Source organism: Ovis canadensis, chromosome 15 (assembly GCF_042477335.2).
Source record: "Ovis canadensis isolate MfBH-ARS-UI-01 breed Bighorn chromosome 15, ARS-UI_OviCan_v2, whole genome shotgun sequence".
NCBI classification, from domain to species: domain Eukaryota; kingdom Metazoa; phylum Chordata; class Mammalia; order Artiodactyla; family Bovidae; genus Ovis; species Ovis canadensis.
This window is the reverse complement of record NC_091259.1, coordinates 15,093,690-15,117,726: the sequence shown is the minus strand read 5'-3', so window position 1 is coordinate 15,117,726 and position 24,037 is coordinate 15,093,690. Positions and strand designations below refer to the sequence as shown.

Below are 24,037 nucleotides of genomic sequence, written 5' to 3'. Positions count from 1 at the left end.
AGTCTACTTCCACCAAGAAGTCTCTAGGATCCCCTAGTTGAAATTAATCTTCCACCCTCTCTGTCACTAGTCACCTTCCCCAAATCCCCATATTTGTCATGAACTTGTTTCACAGAACCTATGTGAATGATTGTGAAGCCCTGTAGGGGTTTTAAAAAGCCATGCTCTGTCCTTCCAACAGCTTGTGCATGCATGCTAAGTCACTTCAGTTGTATCTGACTCTTTTCGACCTCATAGACTGTACCCTGCCAGGCTCCTCTCTCCACAGTATTCTCCAGGTAAGAATACTGGAGTGGGTTGCCATGCCCTTCTCCAGGGGATTGTCCCCAACCCAGGAATCGAACCTGTGTCTCCCGTGTCTCCTGAATTGGCAGGCAGGTTCTTTACTCCTAGCACCACCTGGGAATCCCCTTCCAACAGCTTAACTGTACTTTTCTAAAAATCAGCATTCAATGTATCACATAACTTACTTATTTTGAAATTATTCCAAATATAGAGAAGGCTGGGATTGAATTCATATATACTTCAGTGGATCAAATTTATTAATAAAATAGGAAACACTGCATGTGTCCACTCATGCACACACACATGCACATGTGCACACACATAAACTATGAGCAGGAGTGAAAAAATCTGAGGGCAGTCTTTGTGTGGGTGTTTTCCCTGGGTTCCCACCAGCTTCCTCAACAGGAAACAAGGGTAGTTTAGAGCAGCTGAAAGACGGATTACTGGGGGTTTTAAATTCATATAGTCTAGTTGTTTTCAAAGCTTTTCTCCTTCTTCCCAATTCTCCTCCATCTTCTCTCTCTTTAAGGGGTACATTTCTTGGTAAAAATGATATCTTCCCAAAGCTTATAAAAGATAAAACAGATACAGCAAACCATTCTGTTTGAAGGAAGAATTTCCATGTTATGTTTTCTGGGACCCCCAGGCGTTGCGAAGCATAGTTTGAAATCCTCCATCTAGTCCAGTTTCTCCACAAGCAGAGAACTCCTCCACAGGGTGGAGCCTCTGCTTTAATAGGTCCTGAATTACCCCTACTGAAGACTGTCCATCCCATTGTTGAGTTTGCAGGAAGTATCCCTTCACTGTGAACCTGTCAGTACTAATTCTGCCCTCAAGAGAATGAATCTGCTCTCTCCACCTTTAAATTCCTTAAAATTTTTTAAAAAAGCAAAAACACCCGTGCATTCATTAAATTTATTCTTCTAAAGAAGAGGTGGGTTTCCCATGAAGTGAATGAAATTTAAACTCTAGGATGCCTTATTTGCCCAGGATCCTCCAAAGTCTCTGTTTTGTCTTCTTTTTCTCTAAATGGGGCCCTCCAAAAAACTAAATTTCAGGCTTCACAATCCCTAGGTCCCACCCTACCTCCCACCCTCCGGAGTAAGTTTCTCCAGTCCCAACAGGGGCTTTTCTGTGGAGAAGCCACTCACTTTTCTGATGGCTTTCCACTTGGAATGCTCCCTATTTTGCCAATTGCCTGCAGCTGTGGTCTAGACAGAGTGTGGCTCAGGGATGTAATTACAGCCCTTGCCTGCAGTCCTTCCCTCCTGTTGAAGAGTCAATCCTGCACTGCATTTCCTTCCTCCACGCTCACACTGGACATTAGGCTAAAACTGCTGCTTAAGACCTTTTCCTGTGAAGTGTCATCGAGCACATGTCCCCCTCCCTGTGTTCCTGCTACCCTTCTCATTTCTCTTGTTTTGAGCTCGCCATTCCGTCTTGTCAAGATCTCCTGAAATGCAGATTCCATCATTCAGCTTTTCAACTTTTCACTAAAAATTATATCAATTTGCTTTCTGTGACCAATAATGTCAGTCTTTTCCTTCAAACCAGCTAGCATCAGACCTAAGTAGGCCACTTAATGATTATTTTCAGAAGGTACACAACTTTCAAGAAAATTCAAGAAGAAAAATAAATATCAGTGTTAGAAACTGAACCAGGAGTCGAACACATGCTACAAAGTACCAGTTGTCCATTCTGAGTTGTTCATTGTTTTCCCTTTAAATGAACACTGAGATCATCTCCAAATCTCAAATATAACGGTTATTGGCCCAGTTGTTCCGAGGAAAATGCTTTTATTCATAAAATTAAAAGTTAACATTCTTGGTTTAGGTTTCCAGGTGAAAAAAGAAAAACTTTTAATGCTTATATTAAAATATTAGCATGAGGAGAGTAAATTGTGTTTGATAAAGAATAAGATGAACATGGATGCACATGTATATATGGCTGAGTCCTTTTACCGTTTACCTGAAACTATCACAACCTTGTTAACTAGCTATGCCCCAATACAAAATAGAAAGTTTAAAATAAGAAAAAGAATAAAATGAACATTCATTATATCTAATCCCCTCACATAAAGTTAAATGCTTTCAAAGTTTAACCTTGAATGAAAGAGTCGTATCTTGATTAATATCTTTTCAGTAGGAAATACCACTTCCATATAAAACATAAGAACTCTTAATGAAGAGTTTAATAATAATCATAGCCATTTGAAATTTATTAGACATTTCCAATGTGCCAAGTACTATATTATGTATGTTACACATACTAACATGCACAAAATATGATGGCATATAGGCATTTAGCTTAAGATAAAGGCAATGTCCAAATGATCATTCTTATTTTAAATCAGATATTCAAAGTGAGATATTTCTTAGAGCTTTATAGCATAAGACAAACCAATTAGATTAGAAAAGAAAAAGTGGACAATCAAACTCTTCTTTATCAAAGGTTTACCTTAGTAATGCAATTCACATGTTAAGACACTGTATTTCTCCTTGGAACATAACCAGGAAATGAAGTGATTCAGAAGTTTTGAATAACTCTCAATGCTGTTTATTACCTCATATGCATTTAAAATGCTCATAAGGTAATATGTATAGTGCTTCATAACATTTCAATTGATTATCCTATCAGCCCCAGAATAAGGAAGCCAAGATGATATCCCTTGCCACCGAAGTGACATAAAACCGACTACAGATGCTTCTCCAGATCACCAGGGGAGAACCAAGCTTACGGACTGCCAACGGTTTTGGATAAAGATTCATTGAGCTCTCTTCTTACATCCTTCTCCACATATCTACGCTGCAGGACTTCCTGCACAGTCGGGCCCTTATGGAGACAGCTGAAACTTTGTCCACAGCCTGGCTTCTCTCTGGGGTTGCATTTCCTATTACTTCGTAGACATCGTCACCTGGAAATTCCATGGCACTTCAAAGTCAATCTCAAGCAAAATTCCTCACCAGCTTTTCATTCTCCCAGTCTCAATCCTTATCTTCCCTCTGTATTCTTCCTCTTAGAGACTTGCAGTCAGCACCTTAACCCAAGGCAGAATTCACAGCTCTCCCTTTCCACGTGCAATACATTACCAGGTTTTTTGAAGAGTATCTTTTACAAAGCTCTCAAGTCCTTTCCTTACTCCCCGACTTCTGGCCCCACATTCCACACATGGATCACTTCAGTTGTCTCTCAGCCTCCCGACCCGCCTCCTCAAAGCCACCCTCTATCTCACAGCCAACTGTGTTTTATAAAAGGTGAGGAATCACAGCACCAATAGCTGAAAATCAGCCTCTGACCATGTCTCCACCCCTCTCTCCCATCACTCACATACGTAAATGAGCCTGTGTTATAGCTGAGCCTAACACATGACTTGGCAAATGAGGTGCCAAGTGTGGACCTAGTTCCACATCTTTGCCTTCAGTATTTTGATTCATGCCTCATAGTGTCCTTCAGTTCAGTTCAGTCACTCAGTCGTGTCTGACTCTTTGCGACCCCATGAACCGCAGCATGCCAGGCCTCCTTGTCCATCACCACCTCCCGGAGTCCACCCAAACTCATGTCCATTGAGTCAGTGATGCCATCCAACCATCTCATCCTCTGTCATCCCCTTCTCCTCCTGCCCTCAATCTTTCGAAGCATCAGGGTCTTTTCAAATGACTCAGCTCTCCTCATCAGGTGGCCAAAGTACTGGAGTTTCAGCCTCAACATCAGTCCTTCCTTACCTCCCCATAAACAGTAGCATTAACATGCCCTTATCTTCAAAGTCTCAGATTGAATGTACTGTCTAGGGAGACCTTCTCTGCCCCTTCCACATCCCACCCACTCAGATTTAGGTGCCCAATCTGTGTATGTTCATAACCCTCTAATAGCTCCTCAGTAATATTATTTGTCACATAGTTTTCTTTATTGATTTACTTGTTGACCTGCCTGCCCTCTTCCAGCAGACTTAACTTCCTTGACTATAAGGACTACATTTTATTCACATTATTATCATCAGTAGGTAATAGCTACTGAGTCTATTCATTTATAAATATCCAATTGAAATATCTTTTATTTTCATTATATTTAATGTCAGGCAATATGGATGACTAATTATAAAGACAGCCTAGTAATTGAGACTGCATGCTCTCTGTTTCACTTTCCATCTGGGAGACCTAAACCCATAGTGTAGATGTTATCATTATATGATAGATTAGACCACTAAGGCACAAAGACAGTGTGTAATGTGATGGATGTAAAATGATCTGAACAGTTCTTAGTACATAACAAATGTTCAATAGATGTGAGTGGCTAGGACCTTCTGTTCCTATTAAATTGTAACATAAAATCATACTGTTATTTTTAAGCTTGAAGTCACAGCTGTCCCAAAATATGAACGGCAGTTTTTCATCACTGGCAAGGTTTGATTCATACTATCCTGTTCATTTTCTTCCTGGGTTTTTCTTGGAAATCTAAAAACCTTGTGGCATGTGAGAGAACTGTGGTACTGAAAATGAACCCTAGATAACTTCACTTTAAAAACACAAAATCATGTTGTGCAGAGCACTGTATTATGCTGCATACATTTATATAACTGACATGTGAGAGAACAGGTGTCATTCAGTCCTATTGCTATGGCTGCAAAAATAAATGATGAGAGAAAGTCAGTCTTTACCTATTACCCAGGAAATAATGAGCATCTCCATCCATGAGAAGCAGGATGTTTTCATCCTGAACAGCTGTTTTGCATGATCTGTGCTGGTTTCATTAGGAAGGATTTTGGTGCCTTCGAATCTGTCAGCTGCATTCATGACTAGCAGTCCCAGAAAAATGGTGAAGGAGGCAGCATGTGCCACAAACTTCATGAATGGTCCACGCATTATCTTCCCCATCTGCCACAAAACATACCAAAAGAATGTTGAGTGCATTTTGCAAAACACACATGTCTATACACAAGAACAAACATCTGTGCAGTCCAATGTTCTTCTAAGATAATTATGTACGTTTATAACTGATAATAGAAAAATAATACTTTATGCTAATATAAAATTTTGTCTCATTGCTCATCTACATATGCTGATATTTGGGATTGATAGTTAAATAAATTCACTTCTATAAAATAATATTTACGTTCTTAAAATATATGTGATACTGACAAAATACTTTATTAGTATAATAACAAGGGCAGAGCAGAGTATCACAATTATTCATGAAAAACAAACTAATTTAGTGGGCATGAAGTACTGAAGAAGCAGCAATGAAAATATTAAACTGAATCTACTTTGCCATGTATATACCCTTGGTTGATATTTGCCTTCTGGGCTTTCCAGGTGGCATTAGTGGTAAAGAATCTGCCTACCAATGCAGGAGACACAGGAGACGTGGGTTCAACCTCTGGGTCAGGAAGATCCCCTGGAGAAAGAAATGACAACCCACTCCAGTATTCTTGCCTGGAGAATCCCATGGACAGAGGGACAGAGGAGCCTGGCAGGCTACGGCCAATAAGATCACAAAGAGTCAGACACAACTGAAGTGACTGAGCACTAGCACTGTCCGCATATGTATTTCAATGATGTGGGTGCGAAGAACTGACTCATTAGAACAGACCCTGATGCTGGAAAAGATTGAAGGAGGGAGGAGAAGGGGACAACGGAGGATGAGATGGTTGGATGGCATCATTGACTCATGGACATGAGTTTGAGTAAACTCCAGGAGTTGGTGATGGAGAGGGAGGCCTGGTGTGCTGCAGTCCTTAGGGTCACAAAGAATCAGATACGACTGAGTGACTGAACTGAACTGTTGTGGGTGCGGGTCAGGCTTCAAGTGATATTGTATGTTGGAGATACTGTAAATGGAGAAGAAGTCAGGAGGAGAGGACGCCCAGCAAAGGGCAAGCAGGGTAGGTCCTGTCATGCACTGGACCAACGTCATGGAATGACCCTGCATGAAAGTCCAACATTTTAGGTTCAGGTTCCAGTTTCATTCCCTCATTTGCAATGAGTGAACTTCCTAAATTATGTTAAATTCAGAGTTTTCATATGAAATATGCAGACCATAAAGCTCCCATGCATCAATAGTGCAGGAATCATTCCCATCTGAGATGCACACATCCTAGTCAGAGCAGAGGGGTGGTGTGTGCCCAAGATGTGTCTCAGGGGCTCTGTGCACCCCTGGAATGGTAAACAAAACTCAGTACACACATGTAAGGATATTTTTTTCATAGGAGAGAGCTCATAGCTTTCAACAGCTTTTTAAGTTAACTGATTATTACAGAAAAATATAGAAATTAATAAAATACAGAAATTAATAATACCACCACCACTTATCCAGTACTAAGTACTGTTTTAAGTGCTTTGTTAATTACATGTAACTGTTACAACAATACAAAGGGGTATATGCTACTGAAATGCCCATTTTACAGATGAAGGAAAAGAGGAAGCAAGGTCCAGAAACTAGCTCCTTAAGTGGTAGAGCTGGAATTTGAACTCAGGTATACTTGGGGCTTCTTGGGTTGCTCAGCTGGTAAAGAATCTGCCTGCAATGCAGGAGATCTCGGTTCAATTCCTGGGTTAGAAAGTTCCCCTGGAGAAGGGATAGGCTACCCACTCCAGTATTCCTGCCTGGAGAATCCCCAGGGACAGAGGATCCTGTTGGGCTACAGTCCATGGGGTTGCAAAGAGTCAGACATGATTAAGCAACTAAGCACAGCTATTTGTTTAAGAGTTAATGTTTCTATTTGGTTTACAACACAATTTCTTATTTTCTAATGGAAGTACATATACATGTAAATTCTTAGGGAAAAAAAAGGTTCTAAGATTTTTAACAAAGCTAATTACTATAATGGAAGAAATGCAATCAATATTCTCTGCTCCTACAAACTTTATCGGTCTATATGGTTTTCAAAATCATAAAAGTTAGAGCTAGAATCAGTCACATAGCTTAGTCCCTTCTCTCTTAATTAGAATCTTTTTTAAAATTTTTATTGGCGTATAATTGCTTTACAATGTTGTGTTAGTTTCTGCTATACAACAAAGTGAATCAGGTATATGTATATACATTTTCCGTTCTTCTTGAGCCTCCCTGTCCCAGCATCCCACCCCTGTGAATCGTCACAGAGCACCGAGCTGAGCTCCTTGTAGCGTCAGAAGCTTCCTACTGGCTATCTGTTTTATCTATGGGAGTGCACACATGTTAGTGCTGCCCTCCCAGTCTGTGCTGCCCTGCCCTTCCTCTTCTGTGTCCACAGGTTCACTCTCTATGTCTGAGTCTCCGTTCCTGCCCTGCAAATAAGTTCATCAGTACCATTTTTTCCAGATTCCATTTTTACGCGTTAATGTACAATATTTGTTTCCCTCTCTAACTGAGGCCAGGCAGAATGTCATGCTGTGCATGTGTGTGTGTGTGTGTGTGTTTATCTAGATTAATGAATCAATCTAGTTTTAAGTCAATGGATCCATACATTTAGATATATTTGCAGAGCCAATCCAAAATTAATTTGGAAAAGGTTGCTGTAAAAATCGTGTCTGAAAAGCATACTTCCCTAAGTAAATGTTCCTTAGCTTGAATCAAAGTATTTTTTTGTGTTTCTTTTTAAGATCTCATTTAAATAGAACTCTCATATAAAGTTAAAACAAATGGGAGAGAAAATAGGACTGATTTCCTTTTGCCTATTGTCCTTAGCCATGTTTTTCTTTAAATATGGACTGTTAAAAACTGAACAATGCAACTTTTCCATAGTGTATGACATATACAATTTAAATTTGACATTGTTATATATACAATTTATTGTGACTTGGCTATTTAATCATGTATTATATAAAGTTTAATCATGTGTATGAGCTTTATTTAATCATTTACTGCAAGGTTCGATCTTTCTGGTGAAAAAAATCTATTGTTATAAATATTAAATGAACATTTTTAAAGTTCTCAATTTATTTGACTGTTGTGGAAAACTGGGATTGGGGCATTGACTATTAGTAGTGAAATCTGTGAAAAATTTATTTATTCCTTGCCTTGTTCAGGGGAGAATCAGAGGCAGCCTTCAAAACACAAAATAACAAAAACTCAAGAAAGCACAAACTAAAACAGGAGGAGGAGAAGAGAAAAGGCCAGGGACGTAAAACAGAGTGAGAAGAGAGCCACCCATGTTAGAGCGGACCTCAAGTCTGAGAGGCCTGGAGCTTGCATTCAGCTGTCTGAACACATCTCAAGCCAATATTCAGCCATCCAGGGCGATAAGCTGCACCTCCCTCCTGAGCAGGCTCACTCTCGCTCTTCACGGAGTTTCAGGCCCTCTGCAATTGACCCCTTCATTCTATCCAGGGGGCAAACAGGAGAATCAAACCAAGCACTTTTGTTGCTTATTAAAGGTTGTGGCTTAAAGAAAAAATTAAACAAGAAAACACATAAAAAGTTGGCTTACAGGAAACTAAAGTGATGTGTGTGGATATTCATATTTTCCATTTATTATCACAAATCATTGAGAGTTGCATTTCCCTATAGAGAGATTCAGTGGACTTTAGGAACCAGAGTTACTCCTTTGAGTTTACTATGAGTTACTCATAGTAAAATTTGTCATCTATAAATTCTGTGATGTAAACAAATTTCTAAAATAAAACTGTAAAGAATAATTGACCAAAGTGAAAAACTGATGAAGTTTCAAAAGGGAAGGGATATTTGTATCCCTATGGCTGATTTATGTTGAGGTTTGACAGAAAACAGCAAAATTCTGTAAAGCAATTATCTTTCAATAAAAAATAAATTAATTAAATTTAAAAAAATCATACCAGAAAAAAAAAAAAAACAACTTGTTGGGCAAGGTCTGTATTTCACTGGTATGATTTTCTGGCTACAATATTCATTCCCTTTTTGGGAACTATAGATCAGATATTATGCTATGAGTTGATGCCCTGACTTTCAGTCCTTAAAGCTGAACAAATACAAGTTAGAAAGATGGTTTTACAAAACAGATTGGCCTTAGATATTCTAGCAGCTACATAAGGAGGAACTTGTGCTATTATTAATACCCAATGTTGTACACATATACCAGATATGAGTACTAATGTTACTCACTTTACTAAACACGGGAACAAAATGAATCAGGCTATGGATACTCCTGAAGCCGCAGTCACCTCACTTTGGGAAACGTTAAGCAGCTCCACATGGTGGAAAACTATCTTAATCATAATAATTCTAATTGTTCTGTTTTTGCTGTTTACATCTGTACTTTGGCCGCCTCATGCAAAGAGTTGACTCATTGGAAAAGACTCTGATGCTGGGAGGGATTGGGGGCAGGAGAAGAAGGGCACGACAGAGGATGAGATGACTGGATGGCATCACTGACTCGATGGACGTGAGTCTGAGTGAACTCCGGGAGTTGGTGATGGACAGGGAGGCCTGGTGTGCTGCAATTCATGGGGTCGCAAAGAGTTGGACACGACTGAGCAACTGAACTGAACTTACATCTGTAACTGTGAAACTGGATTTGTTTCTCGCCGTCTGAAAGCTTTTAGGTTACAAAAGGTTGTTCAAGTTCCTACGAGTGCCACAGCCTCCTCCAACTATTACTTGGGGCCCCTGGATCAGAGACCCTCCATATGAGGTTTAGTAGAATATGTTGCCTCAATGATTTAGGGACCACGCCCCTCAACAGCAGGAAGTAGTTATGTAAAGAAAACAATGCCCCTTTCCCTTGGCAATATAATTCTCCTAAAAGAAAAGGGGGCAATGAGAGAGTGAATTCTTAGGCAGATTGATAAAAAGTCCAGGGTCCCCAAGGAGAGAGGGGTCTGGGGTTTTTGAGGAAGACATAGGAGTCTAGAATTCTCAAGGAGGAGGAAAGGACAAACTTTTTTTTTTCCCCTCTACATTACTTAAGTCACATAAAACACTGTTGTTTTTAAGCCCAGAACTGATGATTACATAAAAAAAAAAATTCAGTTTAAACTCTGTACTAGGGATTATATAACAACAATGTAGCCTGCTTGAGGACAGTTTTTGCTTCCTGAAAACCTTCTGACTAATCCTGGTATCTTAGAACATATATATTATGGGAGTGGGTTTGGTAGGGTCTTTCTATTGTTAAGTTCTAATCCTGTCATCCTAAAATGTAAATTGTGGGAGTGGGTCTAGTAAGATCTTTACAACCTTGAGACATTCTATTGATTTATTGTAATAACTAATGTAAAAAGTATATAACCCCCTTGCTAACACTAGTGAGGGGGGCATTCTCCACCCCCCTTCTGATATCTGTGTCAGAAGCTTTTTCTGTCCCTTTGCACTTTTATAAAACTCTGCTACACAAAAGAAAAAAAAAAAAAACTGATGTACCTGAAAAATGACTGAAAGGAAGAACTTTAAATTTTACATCATATTCTTTTTAAGTATGTATTTGTGATCAAATAGCTATTAAATACCAACAGTAAATAAAAAAGGTTGAAGCTAGTTCTAGCTGAAGCCAAAATGATTTGAAATCACAGCGTGACCTATTTTTACCATAATGAGCATAAAACATATTTAGATTATGGTGGAAAACAGAGCATAAGTAAGGACAAAAAAGAATTTCTTAAAGAGCAGACTTGAGGAATGAAAACCAAGCTCTAAACAGAAACAGGGACTCTGTCAAAGTGCATAGGCCTGCAATTTGATCTTGTATAATTTTCATGGATGTTTTTGAATTTTTAAGTATTTAAAACAGTATTTTGAATTAAAGTATCAATATAGCCTGAGTAATTTTCTCTTATTAAAAAAAACAATTATCTAAGCTGTAATATTTATATCTGTATCAATAAAGGGAAAATATAAAATATATTTTATAATCATCCTTCAAACCCTAAATAAGAGTCAGTAGAATAGATTTTAGATATGAGAAAAAAATACATTGACAGTGTCCTTTTAATTTGATTATCTGCCTTGATGATCTAAATGAGGATGAAAAACAGATGCCAGAAAGAAACATAGTTAGGGAAGAAGAAATAGTGAAGGAAATCAGATTGATTAGGATTTAATCAAAAATTAAGAAATGTGAAACTCTAAGGACTGCCAAAAATAGTCTGTCAAACACCAAACCCTCTGAAAGGCATTATGTTTTTGAGATCATTATGGAGAGGGGCAATTATTCACTTTAGAAAATATATTACAGCTTAACTGATCACAGATTAATAACAAGCATAATTCAGTATAAATCGCTGAAGAACCCGGAAATGTGTATAGAAGCAGAACAGAGACCACATACATAGATGTGGCCTGTGTTCTAGTAAGGAGGATTAATTAGTTTTTTCAAAATGAAATCTGTCATTCCTATGAAAAAAGGAAAAAAAGGAAAAGCTTAACTTCCTAGAAAAAAAATCCATGCAATAAATTCTAATTCTAGTAAATATCACTATTTTCATTTTATTTTCCTCCTTTATTTTTGAATCAATTTTTGGCCTTTATGGGGCAAACATTTATGATAATAGATTTTACCCTCAGGAGAAAATGCCCAGTTTCTAGCAGTTCCTATCTTCATCACTGGAAGTAATGATGAAGCTCCCACTATGTGAAAAAGGCTTTGCACCAGCTTCTTACTATAAGCCACTTAGAAACATTCCTGTAAGGTTAAAGCATCAAATATGTGACTAAATAATAATTTTTTAAAATGTTGGCAATAAATAAAAAAACAATGGCAAGATGTTTGGACCCATGTGAAAATAAGCCATATCCAGGTTTAAGAACAGCAAGTGATTCAACTGGCATATCTACATAGCACATAAATAGATGGTCCAATAGACATTTTAGCTACATAGCTTCAGAATTATTTAAGTTTGACTCTCAGAGTTGAAACTTAAAAGATTCCAGAAATGTGGCTTCCAAAATATGAAGAATAAGATTGTTGGCAATGCAAGGCAAATTTCTATGCCTGTTAAAGAATGACAGGTCAACATTTTCCAAACTTGTTCTGAAAGGCTAGGTTCATTTGAACAAACCAATTTCATCAAAGTCTGGGCAGAGGGAGTCTGCTAAAAATAAAAACAAACAAACAGTAAAAGCTATTTTTGCTGTCAGGTTACAATGTGTACTGTCCTAAACTAAATCCTCTTCATTGAAACAAGCATTATAGGAGTATTTACACAATTGTCCTTTAATTATATTAAGATTTATTAGTTAAAATAAATGATAAACAAAAATTTTCATCTCAAATTTTGCCAGCGGGGGGAAAAACAAAAGGAAACGTTCTTTTAGGATGTTATTTGAAATTCTGCTCAATGCATGCTTCATTAAAAATGTAGAAATATATGCATAGAAATGACTAGAGAGAAGACAAATAGGAATAATCTAACTGATGTTTTCTTTCACATATTACTAACAGTGATATTACAGGTGAATTTTTTCTTTCCATTGCTTTTTTAAAATTTCTTATAGCAAATGTTATTTTTATAATGTGAACCCAACTCTGACTTCCTGACATTTTTGTTTGAGAAATAGAATTTTCCCTGCTTAACTGAATCTGATACATAAACCAGACAGACTTTGAGGGGCTGACAGAGGTCCCGGCTTCACAGACGTACCTTGCTGCACGGAGCGAGCCAGTAAACGAGAGCCAGGAAGGGCAGTCCCACCGCAACGGCGAGGACCACGAGGAACTTGACCGCCATGGTCTGCTGCCGCAGCCCAGAAAGGTTCTCATACCATATGGACAGGAGCTGCTGTTGACAGTTTGGATGGGCTACAAACTAGCAGGGGGTAACAAAACATTTAACAGCTTGATTAAAGAAGGTTTCAGCATAAGCTTTTTTCTTGTATTCTAATATTAGGTTCTATCCTTTCTCATAAAAATTGTTAGAATTAAAGAACAAATGTAAAATATGTAGGGGACAGGTATCAAGCAATGTGGCAGGAGGTTCTAATACAGTTTATGTAAATTCAAGGATTCAAATTTACCAAACTTTTCTTTAGGACTAATGGACTTTCAAAGCATAGACAAATTTTGAAAATTTAGTGTTATAAAAAGCTTCATCCATATTTTATAAAAGGACTTTTATGATTCTGCACTTTTACCATCTAGAGGGAATGATATAAAGATCTTGCTAATTTATATGTCTAAATACTTTTTTTAAAAAAAGTACACCACCTTTTCTGCACTGACCTAAAGTGCTAAATGCATTTTATACTAGATTCCCATTGCATATGATCTTTTCATGGACTGCCTATTCTATTCCATTGATATATTCCTGTGCCATAAGCTCTTTCAAATAAGAATATTATATAATTAAATTTCAGAATTTTTACTTTTCAGAATATTTTTATTCTCATATATTTAATTTTTATAGATGAATGCTACATATGACAGAGAGCATTGTTTAATATACAAAAAGCAAAAATCCAAAATAACAATTGCTAAAGACTATTAAAAGGTTAGACAAAAGACAGATTATATAAAGGAACTTAAAATGTTTCCTAAGTATGGTTAACAGTCAAAGACAATTAAATCAAGATACAGTGTTTGTCTTTGTAGAATGGTAAGGTTTAATGATACATGAGTGGAAGAAATAAGGCCATCTATACACTGTTGACATGTGTACCTTTTTTGAGGGAAATTTATCAAATGTTTTGAAATAACAGAAACTTAAAGAAAATAATGGACACCCTTAAACAGTAAATGGATTAAATGAACATAATGATATAAATCAGCACAATGATACGTAGGCTTTGAAAAGGTTGAGTGGATGTCTACATACTAATATGTGAAGATGTCCAAGATGAATCTATGGAGAAAAATAGAATACTGACTATTCTCCATTAAGAAATAGGAAGACAGAAAGGGATTATGTCTATACTGTTTGAAAGCCAATCATAAGTCTGTATTACTTTTATTATAAAATCCACCTTTATAAACTGTTTTTTTTAATAAAAAGGGAGAAAAATAAAATCAACACAATTAGAAATGAAAATGGAGAGATCACAACAGACAACACAGAAATACAAAGGATCATAAGAGACTACTATCAGCAGTTGTATGCCAATAAAATGGACAACGTGGAAGAAATGGACAAATTCTTAGAAAAGTACAATTTTCCAAAACTGAACCAGGAAGAAATAGAAAATCTTAACAGACCCATCACAAGCACGGAAATTGAAACTGTAATCAGAAATCTTCCAGCAAACAAAAGTCCAGGTCCAGACGGCTTCACAGCTGAATTCTACCAAAAATTTCGAGAAGAGCTAACACCTATCCTCCTCAAACTCTTCGAGAAAATTGCAGAGGAAGGTAAACTTCCAAACTCATTCTATGAGGCCATCATCACTCTACTACCAAAACCTGACAAAGATACCACAAAAAAAAAGAAAACTACAGGCCAATATCACTGATGAACATAGATGCAAAAATCCTTAACAAAATTCTAGCAAATAGAATCCAACAATATATTAAAAATATCAAACATCATGATCAAGTGGGCTTTATCCCAGGGATGCAAGAATTCTTCAATATTTGCAAATCAATCAATGTAATATACCACATTAACAAAATGAAAAATAAAAACCATATGATTATCTCAATAGATGCAGAGAAAGCCTTTGACAAAATTCAACATCCATTTATGATAAAAACCCTCCAGAAAGCAGGCATAGAAGGAACAAACCTCAACATAATAAAACCTATATATGACAAACCCACAGCAAACATTACCCTCAGTGGTGAAAAATTGAAAGCATTTCCCCTAAAGTCAGGAATAAGACAAGGGTGCCCACTCTCACCACTACTATTCAACATAGTTTTGGAAGTTTTGGACACAGGAATCAGAGCATAAAAAGAAATAAAAGGAATCCAGATTGAAAAGAAGAAGTAAAACTCTCACTGTTTGCAGATGATATGATCGTCTACATAGAAAACCCTAAAGATTCCACCAGAAAATTACTAGAGCTAATCAATGAATATAGTAAAGCTGCAGAATATAAAATCAACACACAGAAATCCCTTACATTCCTATACACTAAAAATGAGAAAATAGAGAAATTAAGGAAACAATTCCATTCACCATTGCAATGAAAAGAATAAAATACTTAGGAATATATCTACCTAAAGAAACAAAAGACCTATATATAGAAAACTATAAAACACTGGTGAAAGAAATCAAAGAGGACACAAATAGATGGAGAAATATACCGTTTTCCTGGATCAGAAGAATCAACATATTGAAAATGAGTATACTACCCAAAGCAATCTATAGATTCAATGCAATCCCTATCAAGCTACCAAGCGTATTTTTCAGAGAATTAGAACAAATAATTTCACAATTTTTATGGAAAAACAAAAACCTCGAATAGCCAAAGCAATCTTGAGAAAGAAAAATGGAACTGGAAGAATTAACCTCCCTGACTTCAGTGTCTACTACAAAGCCACAGTCATCTAGACAGTATGGTACAGGCACAAAGACAAAAAAATAGATCAATAGAACAAAATGGAAAGCCCAGAGATAAATCTATGCACCTATGGACACCTTATCTTTGACAAAGGAGGCAAGAATATACAATGGAGTAAAGACAATCTCTTTAACAAGTGGTGCTGGGAAAACAAGTCAACCACTTGTAAAAGAATGAAATTAGAACACTAACACCATACACAAAAATAAACTCAATATGGATTAAAGATCTACATGTAAGACCAGAAACTATGAAACTTCTAGAGAAAAACATAGGCAAAACACTCTCCAACATAAATCACAGCAGGATCCTCTATGACCCACCTCCCAGAATACTGTAAATAAAAGCAAAAATAAACAAATGGGACCTAATTAAAATTAAAAGCTTCTGCACAACAAAGGAAACTAAGCAGGGTGAAAAGACAGCCTTCAGAATGGGAGAAAATAATAGCAAACGAAGCAGCTGACAATTAATCTCAAAAATATACAAGCAACTCCTGCAGCTCAATTCCAGAAAAATAAACTACCCAATCAAAAAGTGGGCCAAAGAACTAAACAGACATTTCTCCAAAGAAGACATACTGATGACTAACAACCACATGAAAAGATGCTCAACATCACTCATCAGAGAAATGCAAATCACTACCACAATGAGGTACCATTTCATGCCAGTCAGAATGGCTGCTATCCAAAAGTCTACAAGCAATAAATGCTGGAGAGAGTGTGGAGAAAAGGGAACACTCTTACACTGTTGGTGGGAATGCAAACTAGTACAGCCACTATGGAGAACAGTGTGGAGATTCCTTTAAAAACTGGAAATAGAACTACCTTATGACCCAGCAATCCCACCGCTGGGCATACACACCGAGGAAATCAGAATTGAAAGAGACACGTGTACCCCAATGTTCATTGCAGCATTGTTTATAATAGCCAGGACATGGAAGCAACCTAGATGTCCATCAGCAGATGAATGGATAAGAAAGCTATGGTACATATACACAATGGAATATTACTCAGCTATTAAAAAGAATACATTTGAATCAGCTCTAATGAGGTGGATGAAACTATAGCCTATTATACAGAGTGAAAAAAGCCAGAAAGAAAAATACCAATACAGTATCTGTTCAGTTCAGTCGCTCAGTTGTGTCCGACTCTTTGTGACCCCATGAATCGCAGCATGCCAGGCTTCCCTGTCCATCATCAACTTCTGGAGTTCACTCAAACTCACGTCCATCGAGTCAGTAATGCCATCTCGCCATCTCATCCTCTGTCATTCCCTTCTCCTCTTGTCCCCAATCCCTCCCAGCATCAGAGTCTTTTCCAATGAGTCAACTCTTCGCATGAGGTGGCCAAAGTACTGGAGTTTCAGCTTTAGCATCATTCCTTCCAAAGAACACCCAGGGCTGATCTCTTTCAGAATGGACTGGTTGGATCTCCTTGCAGTCCAAGGGACTCTCAAGAGTCTTCTCCAACACCACAGTTCAAAAGCATCAATTCTTCAGTGCTCAGCCTTCTTCACACTCCAACTCTCACATCCATACATGACCACTAGAAACACCATAGCCTTGACTAGATGGACCTTTGTGGACAAAGTAATGTCTCTGCTTTTGAATATGCTATCTAGGTTGGTCATAACTTTTCTTCCAAGGAGTAAGCATCTTTTAATTTCATAGCTGCAGTCACCATCTACAGTGATTTTGGAGCCCCCCAAAATAAAGTCTGACACTGTTTCCACTGTTTCCCCATCTATTTCCCATGAATTGATGGGACCAGATGCCATGATCTTCATTATCTGAAATGTTGAGCTTCAACCCAACTTTTTCACTCTCCACTTTCACTTTCATCAAGAAGAGGCTTTTTAGTTTCTCTTCACTATGAAAAGGCAAAATGATAGGATACTGAAAGAGGAAATCCCCAGGTCAGTAGGTGCCCAATATGCTACTGGATATCAGTGGAGAAAAATAATTCCAGAAGAATGAAGGGATGGAGCCAAAGCAAAAACAATACCCAGTTGTGGATGTGACTGGTGATAGAAGCAAGGTCTGATGCTGTAAAGAGCAATATTGCATAGGAACCTGGAATGTCAGGTCCATGAATCAAGGCAAGTTGGAAGTGGTCAAACAGGAGATGGCAAGGGTGAACGTCGACATTCTAGGAATCAGCGAACTAAAATGGACTGGAATGGGTGAATTTAACTCAGATGACCATTATATCTACTACTGTGGGCAGGAATCCCTTAGAAGAAATGGAGTAGCCATCATGGTCAACAAAAGATTCCGAAATGCAGTACTTGGATGCAATCTCAAAAATGACAGAATGATCTCTGTTCGTCTCCAAGGCAAACCATTCAATATCACAGTAATCCAAGTCTATGCCCCAACCAGTAATGCTGAAGAAGCTGAAGTTGAATGGTTCTATGAAGACCTACAACATCATTTAGAACTAACACGCAAAAAAGATGTCCTTTTCATTATAGGGGACTGGAATGCAAAAGTAGGAAGTCAAGAAACACCTGGAGTAACAGGCAAATTTGGGCTTGGAATATGGAATGAAGCAGGGCAGACTAATAGAGTTTTGCCAAGAAAATGCACTGGTCATAGCAAACACCTTCTTCCAACAACACAAGAGAAGACTCTACACATGGATATCACCAGATTGTTAACACTGAAATCAGATTGATTATATTCTTTGCAGCCGAAGATGGAGAAGCTCTATACAGTCAACAAAAACACGACCAGGAGCTGACTGTAGCTCAGATCACAAACTCCTTATTACCAAATCAGTATACTAATGCATATATATGAAATTTAGAAAGATGGTAATGATGACCCTATATGCAAGACAGCAAAAGAGACACAGATATATAGAAGTCTTTTGGACTCTGTGGGAGAGGGCGAGGGTGGGATGGTTTTGGAGAATAGCACTGAAACGTGTATTATCACATGTGAAACGGATCACCAGTCCAGGTTCAATGCATGATACAGGGTGCTTGGGGCTGGTACACTGGGATGACCCAGAGGGATGGGATGGAGAACACATGTACACCCATGGTGGATTCATGTTAATATATGACAAAACCAATACAATATTGTAAAGTAATTAGCCTCCAAATAAATAAATTTTTAAAAAAGTGTGAAATGTTAAGAATTAATGAGTTTACATACAACTTAAGATATGTGCTGTTTATGGAATACGTGTTATATCTCAATAAACAATTTTTTAAGAAAAAAATTAAACATATCTTATATAACTTAAGAAACCAGTCAAGAATAGGAGGCACTGCCTGAAGACAAAGACTAAAAATATTCCACAAATAAAGACACAGGAGATTCAAATGCACTAAAGAAGAAACCGAAGGCATTGGTCCGGAAGTGGACTAAGTTAATAAGTGGAGATGGGTCTTAAATAACGATGTTCCCATCCTACAACAAATGCCTTGTGTTTTGAACACACAAAGCCATTTTTGCATCATTAATTAAGTAAAAGAAAATGTCAATCATTGCAGAAACAAATCTAGATTTTTAAAGACCAGCATTTAGTGTAGGTGAAATATCTCACTGCCAGGCATTTAGAATTTACTAGAGATCCTACCTAGAACAATTAGTTAGAAAAACCTGGCTTAACCTAATTATGCCAATCCTTCATCTTGATTTAGCACCAATAAAAACTGAAATAACATAAAAAGGGCTTTGTGCCTGATCTTACTTTTTTTACGTCATACTTAATGGCAAGTTTTAAACGGCTGAGGTTAGGACGACTGTGATCTCCACCACTGTGGCGTATTTCAACATCCCCATTCAGAATGGCTTCTACTTCTTCAGTATTTCTGCACAGATCAAGGAGTCCAACAACAAAATCTTTGCACTGCATCGACAGTTTTTTGTAGTCATTCTAGGAAACATAAAGCAAAGCAAAAAAAAAAAAAGGTATAAGTATCACATTTTACTATGTTACACTGTAGAATTTATCAGTGATTTGACTGTAGAGAATAAAAAAGCTCTATTTTTAGGTTTATTATTCTTTTTAACATGCTTCAGTTGCTATTCTGTTGAGTGAGCTCTGAAATATATTAGCACCATAAAGACTGTCCTTATATTCAAAAGGAAATTTGTATAAAACACAATGAAAGTTGCCAAAAAGTACTGTACTGTACTACACCAAACTCACCTGCTGATTCAGGAGAAATAAAAAGGTAGCAACTCTTCCCAGATCATACTTTCTTGCACACATCATATCTCCTATGTTCATAACTTCATCAGCTAGGCACATAATACATACATTTGCTAGGTCTTTGGAAGACTTTATATACTGTGTTGATAAACTTGAGAAACACAACATTTGGAAAGGTTTCAAGCAAAGCAAACATATATCACTTATCTGTTTACTAAATTGTTATTGAGGAACTTTACTTATCAAACTTATGGGATCAAAAGACAAGATCTAACATAACGTCTGCAAACTGAGATTCTTTGGATAAAAGGAAGTTTAATGAAAATGCTTTCATTATAAATTACTGCTGAGGACCTAATAGCATGTTGAGAGGATTTGGAGACTACAGATCATGTTTAAACATCAAATAGTCATTTTGAATTCACATACACCATTTAGATATATCTTCATTCAGGTCTTTCTAAAATTTCCTTCCTCTGTATTCTCTTACATGGAAATAAGGCCATTCATAACCCAATGTTAATAAAGAAAATCTATTAGCTAGAATTTGTTTTATTGTAAGTGGATCATAGAATCTCAGTTAATCTTCACAGTCACCTTAATCACTTAGGTTACATCCAAAACTGCAGCCACTAGGCACCAAAATGAGGCTTTAAATTTAACCCTGTTTGGCTGCACTTTGCCTGTAAGAGTTCTGTCACTTTGTCTCTTTGTAGAATGCTTTTCTGTTTTGATCTATGAAGAGCTGCAAGGTAAGCCAGATAAATATGATTTCCATTTTGCACATCAAAAAACTAAGGTCACAGCCTCCCGGGCAGAGTTTACTCTTAATTCAGTTGTGCAGATTCAGAATTAGTTGTCCCCTCCATTTTGAAGTCACCAGTGTTATAGGATAAAAAGACTCCTTGCAGGGATCAAGAGAAGAAGATATTGGAGAAATATGAGAGGCTTTAGATATGAGTCAATAAGGTAACATTGTGGGGAGTCTATATGGAAAACAGTTTCATCCTGAGTGTATGCAAAGGACCTACTTGGGCTCCTCCCTGTTAGTTTCACTTTGCTAACTGTAGGTTCAAACAGATCCTATAGAAGGAAGTTCATAAACTATGTCTCAACTGAGAATGACTCAAACTATTTTCAATAGGTATCTGGTCAGATAGTATAAACAAGGTCATGAAGAAACAGCTCTTTCCCTTTTGTGAAATAGTCAGTTAAGGTCATGGGGAAGACCTTTGAGGTGTGGAAGTACATATGTTGTCCATGCCCACTATTCCAAGTTATAGTGGTTAGGAGCTTGGGCTTTTAAGTTTAAATGCGTGCGACATGTGTGCTAAGTTGCTTCAGTCATGTCCGACTCTTTGTGACACTATGGACTGTAGCCCACCAAGCTCCTCTGTACATGGGATTCTCCAGGCAGGAATACTAGAGTGGGTTGCCATGCCCTCTACCATGGGATCTTCCTGACCCAGGGATCAAACCCACGTCTCTTATATCTCCTACACTGGCAGACAGGTTCTTTAACCACTAGCACCACCTGGGAAGCCCAAGGTTAGATATACTTGTGATCAAATCCCAGCTCTTCAAATTTTTAGCCATGTGCTCTAAGGTAACTTAAAATCAATCTATGAGGTAGATGCCATTATTATTCTCATTTAACAGATTAAAAAAAACAACAACAACAAGGCTTAGTGAGATTAGTTGTCCTAAAGAAATCACACATTTCTTTATATATATATATATATATATATATATATAAAGAATATATGTGAAGAAAATAATATATATAAAGAAACTTTCTTTATATATAAGGAAGTACATATCAAGCACTTGATAAAACATAATTATTGTATTATATCAAAGGCAAGACCTGAAAACAAGCTGTTTCTTGACATTAGTAAGAACCCATGGAGTTATGACAAAATTTAATATACCTGGCCTCTCTTGTCTGTAGCACTCAATTCTAGATGTATCCTTAGTCCTTATGGAGACAAAAATGTAAGACTCAAAACCAATACTCTCTAGAATTCCAATAAGGCTCATGTGAAATGAGGTATTTCAAAGGAAGGTATGACCCTTCAAATATGGGGTAATACTTTTAGTAGAAACCACATGAATTGATACAGTACAGGTGTTCTTTGCTGTTAAATATCTTAAAAATTATTTCCAAGTCATTGCTAATTTACAAGATATATTCCAAGCAAAATCAAAACAAAAACCCATTTTTTTTAAAAAAAGAATAAGACTGCTTTTAGAAATGTATGCTTTTTTTCACCTTGGGAATCAGTTACAAATGTTTTCATATTTATGTTCTCTCACACTGAAATGTAAACTCACTTAAAGTGAGATATTGGCAGTAGTTCATGAGCCAGACTTAACACTGTGATTTCAGTTTTTTGAAAGAAAAAATGAAGCTGGCTGTTGATTTGATTCTGCCTTTGCCTTGTACATTCACACCATACATTAATAAATTAAAAGTGGGTGCTTGCCTATTAACCTTTGAGTTTTAAGTAGATGACTGATAGTGGGTTAATAGAACATGAAGATTATAAAACATAAAAAGACCTTGATACAATTATCCTTTCACAGGGTAATTTTAGTTGGATTTTTATATAGTAGAAGATATGGTGTGTAATTTTAATGCATAATTCCATATAAAGAAAAGGCTGCTTTATAGAAATTAAAAGGGTGAGGAAAATGCATGTCTAATTCTCATGAATCAACACTAATTAAGTGAGTTTTGGATAAGGGCAGACCTGGATTTCAAGTTAAGTACAGTCACCTACTAGGTGCATGAGTTGGGAAAATTACTTAAGCTCTTACAGCCTCAAAATTCTTATTTGTAAAGTGGGGATAATATAAGGTTCTTCCTAGGGTTGCTGTGAACGTTATACAAGATAACAAATGCTAACTTCTTAGCTCAAAGATGGGTTGAATCGATGGTAATTATTATTGTTGTTGTTTTCATCATTTCATAAATACCCAAGTCATCTCAGTACCTTGACACAAAATTGCACTAAAAAATATAAAACCATGATGAAATTCCTAGCGATAAAAGATATTTTCCCATACTAAGGCATGGGTAAGTCATTCTGGCTTATACATGAATTAACTTAAATTTAAGCTAACTAAAAATAGCCTGTTTGTGGCCTGTCAAAACATATATTGTACATCTGCTCTAATTATTAAGAAAAGGGCACATTGACCAGAAGTAAGGAATGTCCATGTTAAAAATAAAAATTAAATGCCTCCCTTCCTGGGAAGCCAATACTGGTCCTCCTTTTTGATAAGATTCCTTTCCCAGGTGCCAAGACCAGACTGACTGTGTACATTCTGACCTCTGTTTCAAAACCTTGAAGGAATGTATCCCTGACTTGCTTAATGTTCTTTATTCTGACAAAATATAAAACTGTGCTAAAAACCGTGCTCTTCCAGATCAGTTCCTCAGAATTATGAGAGGCTGTCTTCTGGGCTTCAGTTTGGCTCAAATAAAACTCTTTTCTAAGCCTATTATAGATTGTTTATTGATTATTTTCATCAACATTGAGTATTACTTGAATGTATTAAAAATAAAACAATTATTCATTCATTCGTTATTTCAACAAATATTCTACAAATATTCAGCAACCAGTGCTCTGATAGATGCCACATGCTATCTCAGACGGAATTTTTAAAATGAGATTGTGTTCTTGTAGAATAAAGAAAGCATAGACTCTCATTATCCAGCTTGTGACTGAATTAACCAGCCATGCTCTTGGAACCACAAGCAACTCTAGGGCTTTCCTGCTCTTCAGAATAATTGTCACTAAATGGCACAATGATCCCTGAGCCCTGTCACAGCTGGTGTGCAGAAGAGTAACAAGCACTTATATAGCACCTAGTCCTCACGGCTGTGAGGGACATAAAAGGTAATCAGATACTGCTCTAAAGAAAAGGTAACAGGAGGTGAGATACAATTTCAGACAAGAATTGAAGACAGGCATTTTCCTAGATATGTCAGATGCTCCTCATTTTTATGCTGATTGTTGCCACAGCAGCAGCTCCTTGTTTAACTTAATACAGTGTTTGATTCCAGGTTTTATTCTTCCTTCAACATAGAAATTCTCAGGTTCAGCTGAAGCCATGAAGCTTAAAGAGCAGCCATGAAGGTAAACAGACACTCCAGGGGCTGAGGACTCTCAGGTTACAAACCGCTGCACTTAACTTCC

General features: G+C 37.1%; 1 protein-coding gene across 1 annotated transcript in view; it reads right to left on the bottom strand.

Annotated features, from left to right (window-relative positions):
• TRPC6 (transient receptor potential cation channel subfamily C member 6) overlaps nucleotides 1–24,037 on the bottom strand; it is a 158,426-nt gene that overhangs the window by 28,962 nt on the left and 105,427 nt on the right. The window contains exons 3-5 of the mRNA XM_069554814.1: nucleotides 19,368–19,553; nucleotides 12,810–12,974; nucleotides 4,940–5,156 (exon numbers count right to left, since the gene is read on the bottom strand). Of these exons, the coding sequence (XP_069410915.1) occupies nucleotides 4,940–5,156; nucleotides 12,810–12,974; nucleotides 19,368–19,553 (568 nt within the window). The remainder of the gene's footprint in view (nucleotides 1–4,939; nucleotides 5,157–12,809; nucleotides 12,975–19,367; nucleotides 19,554–24,037) is intronic.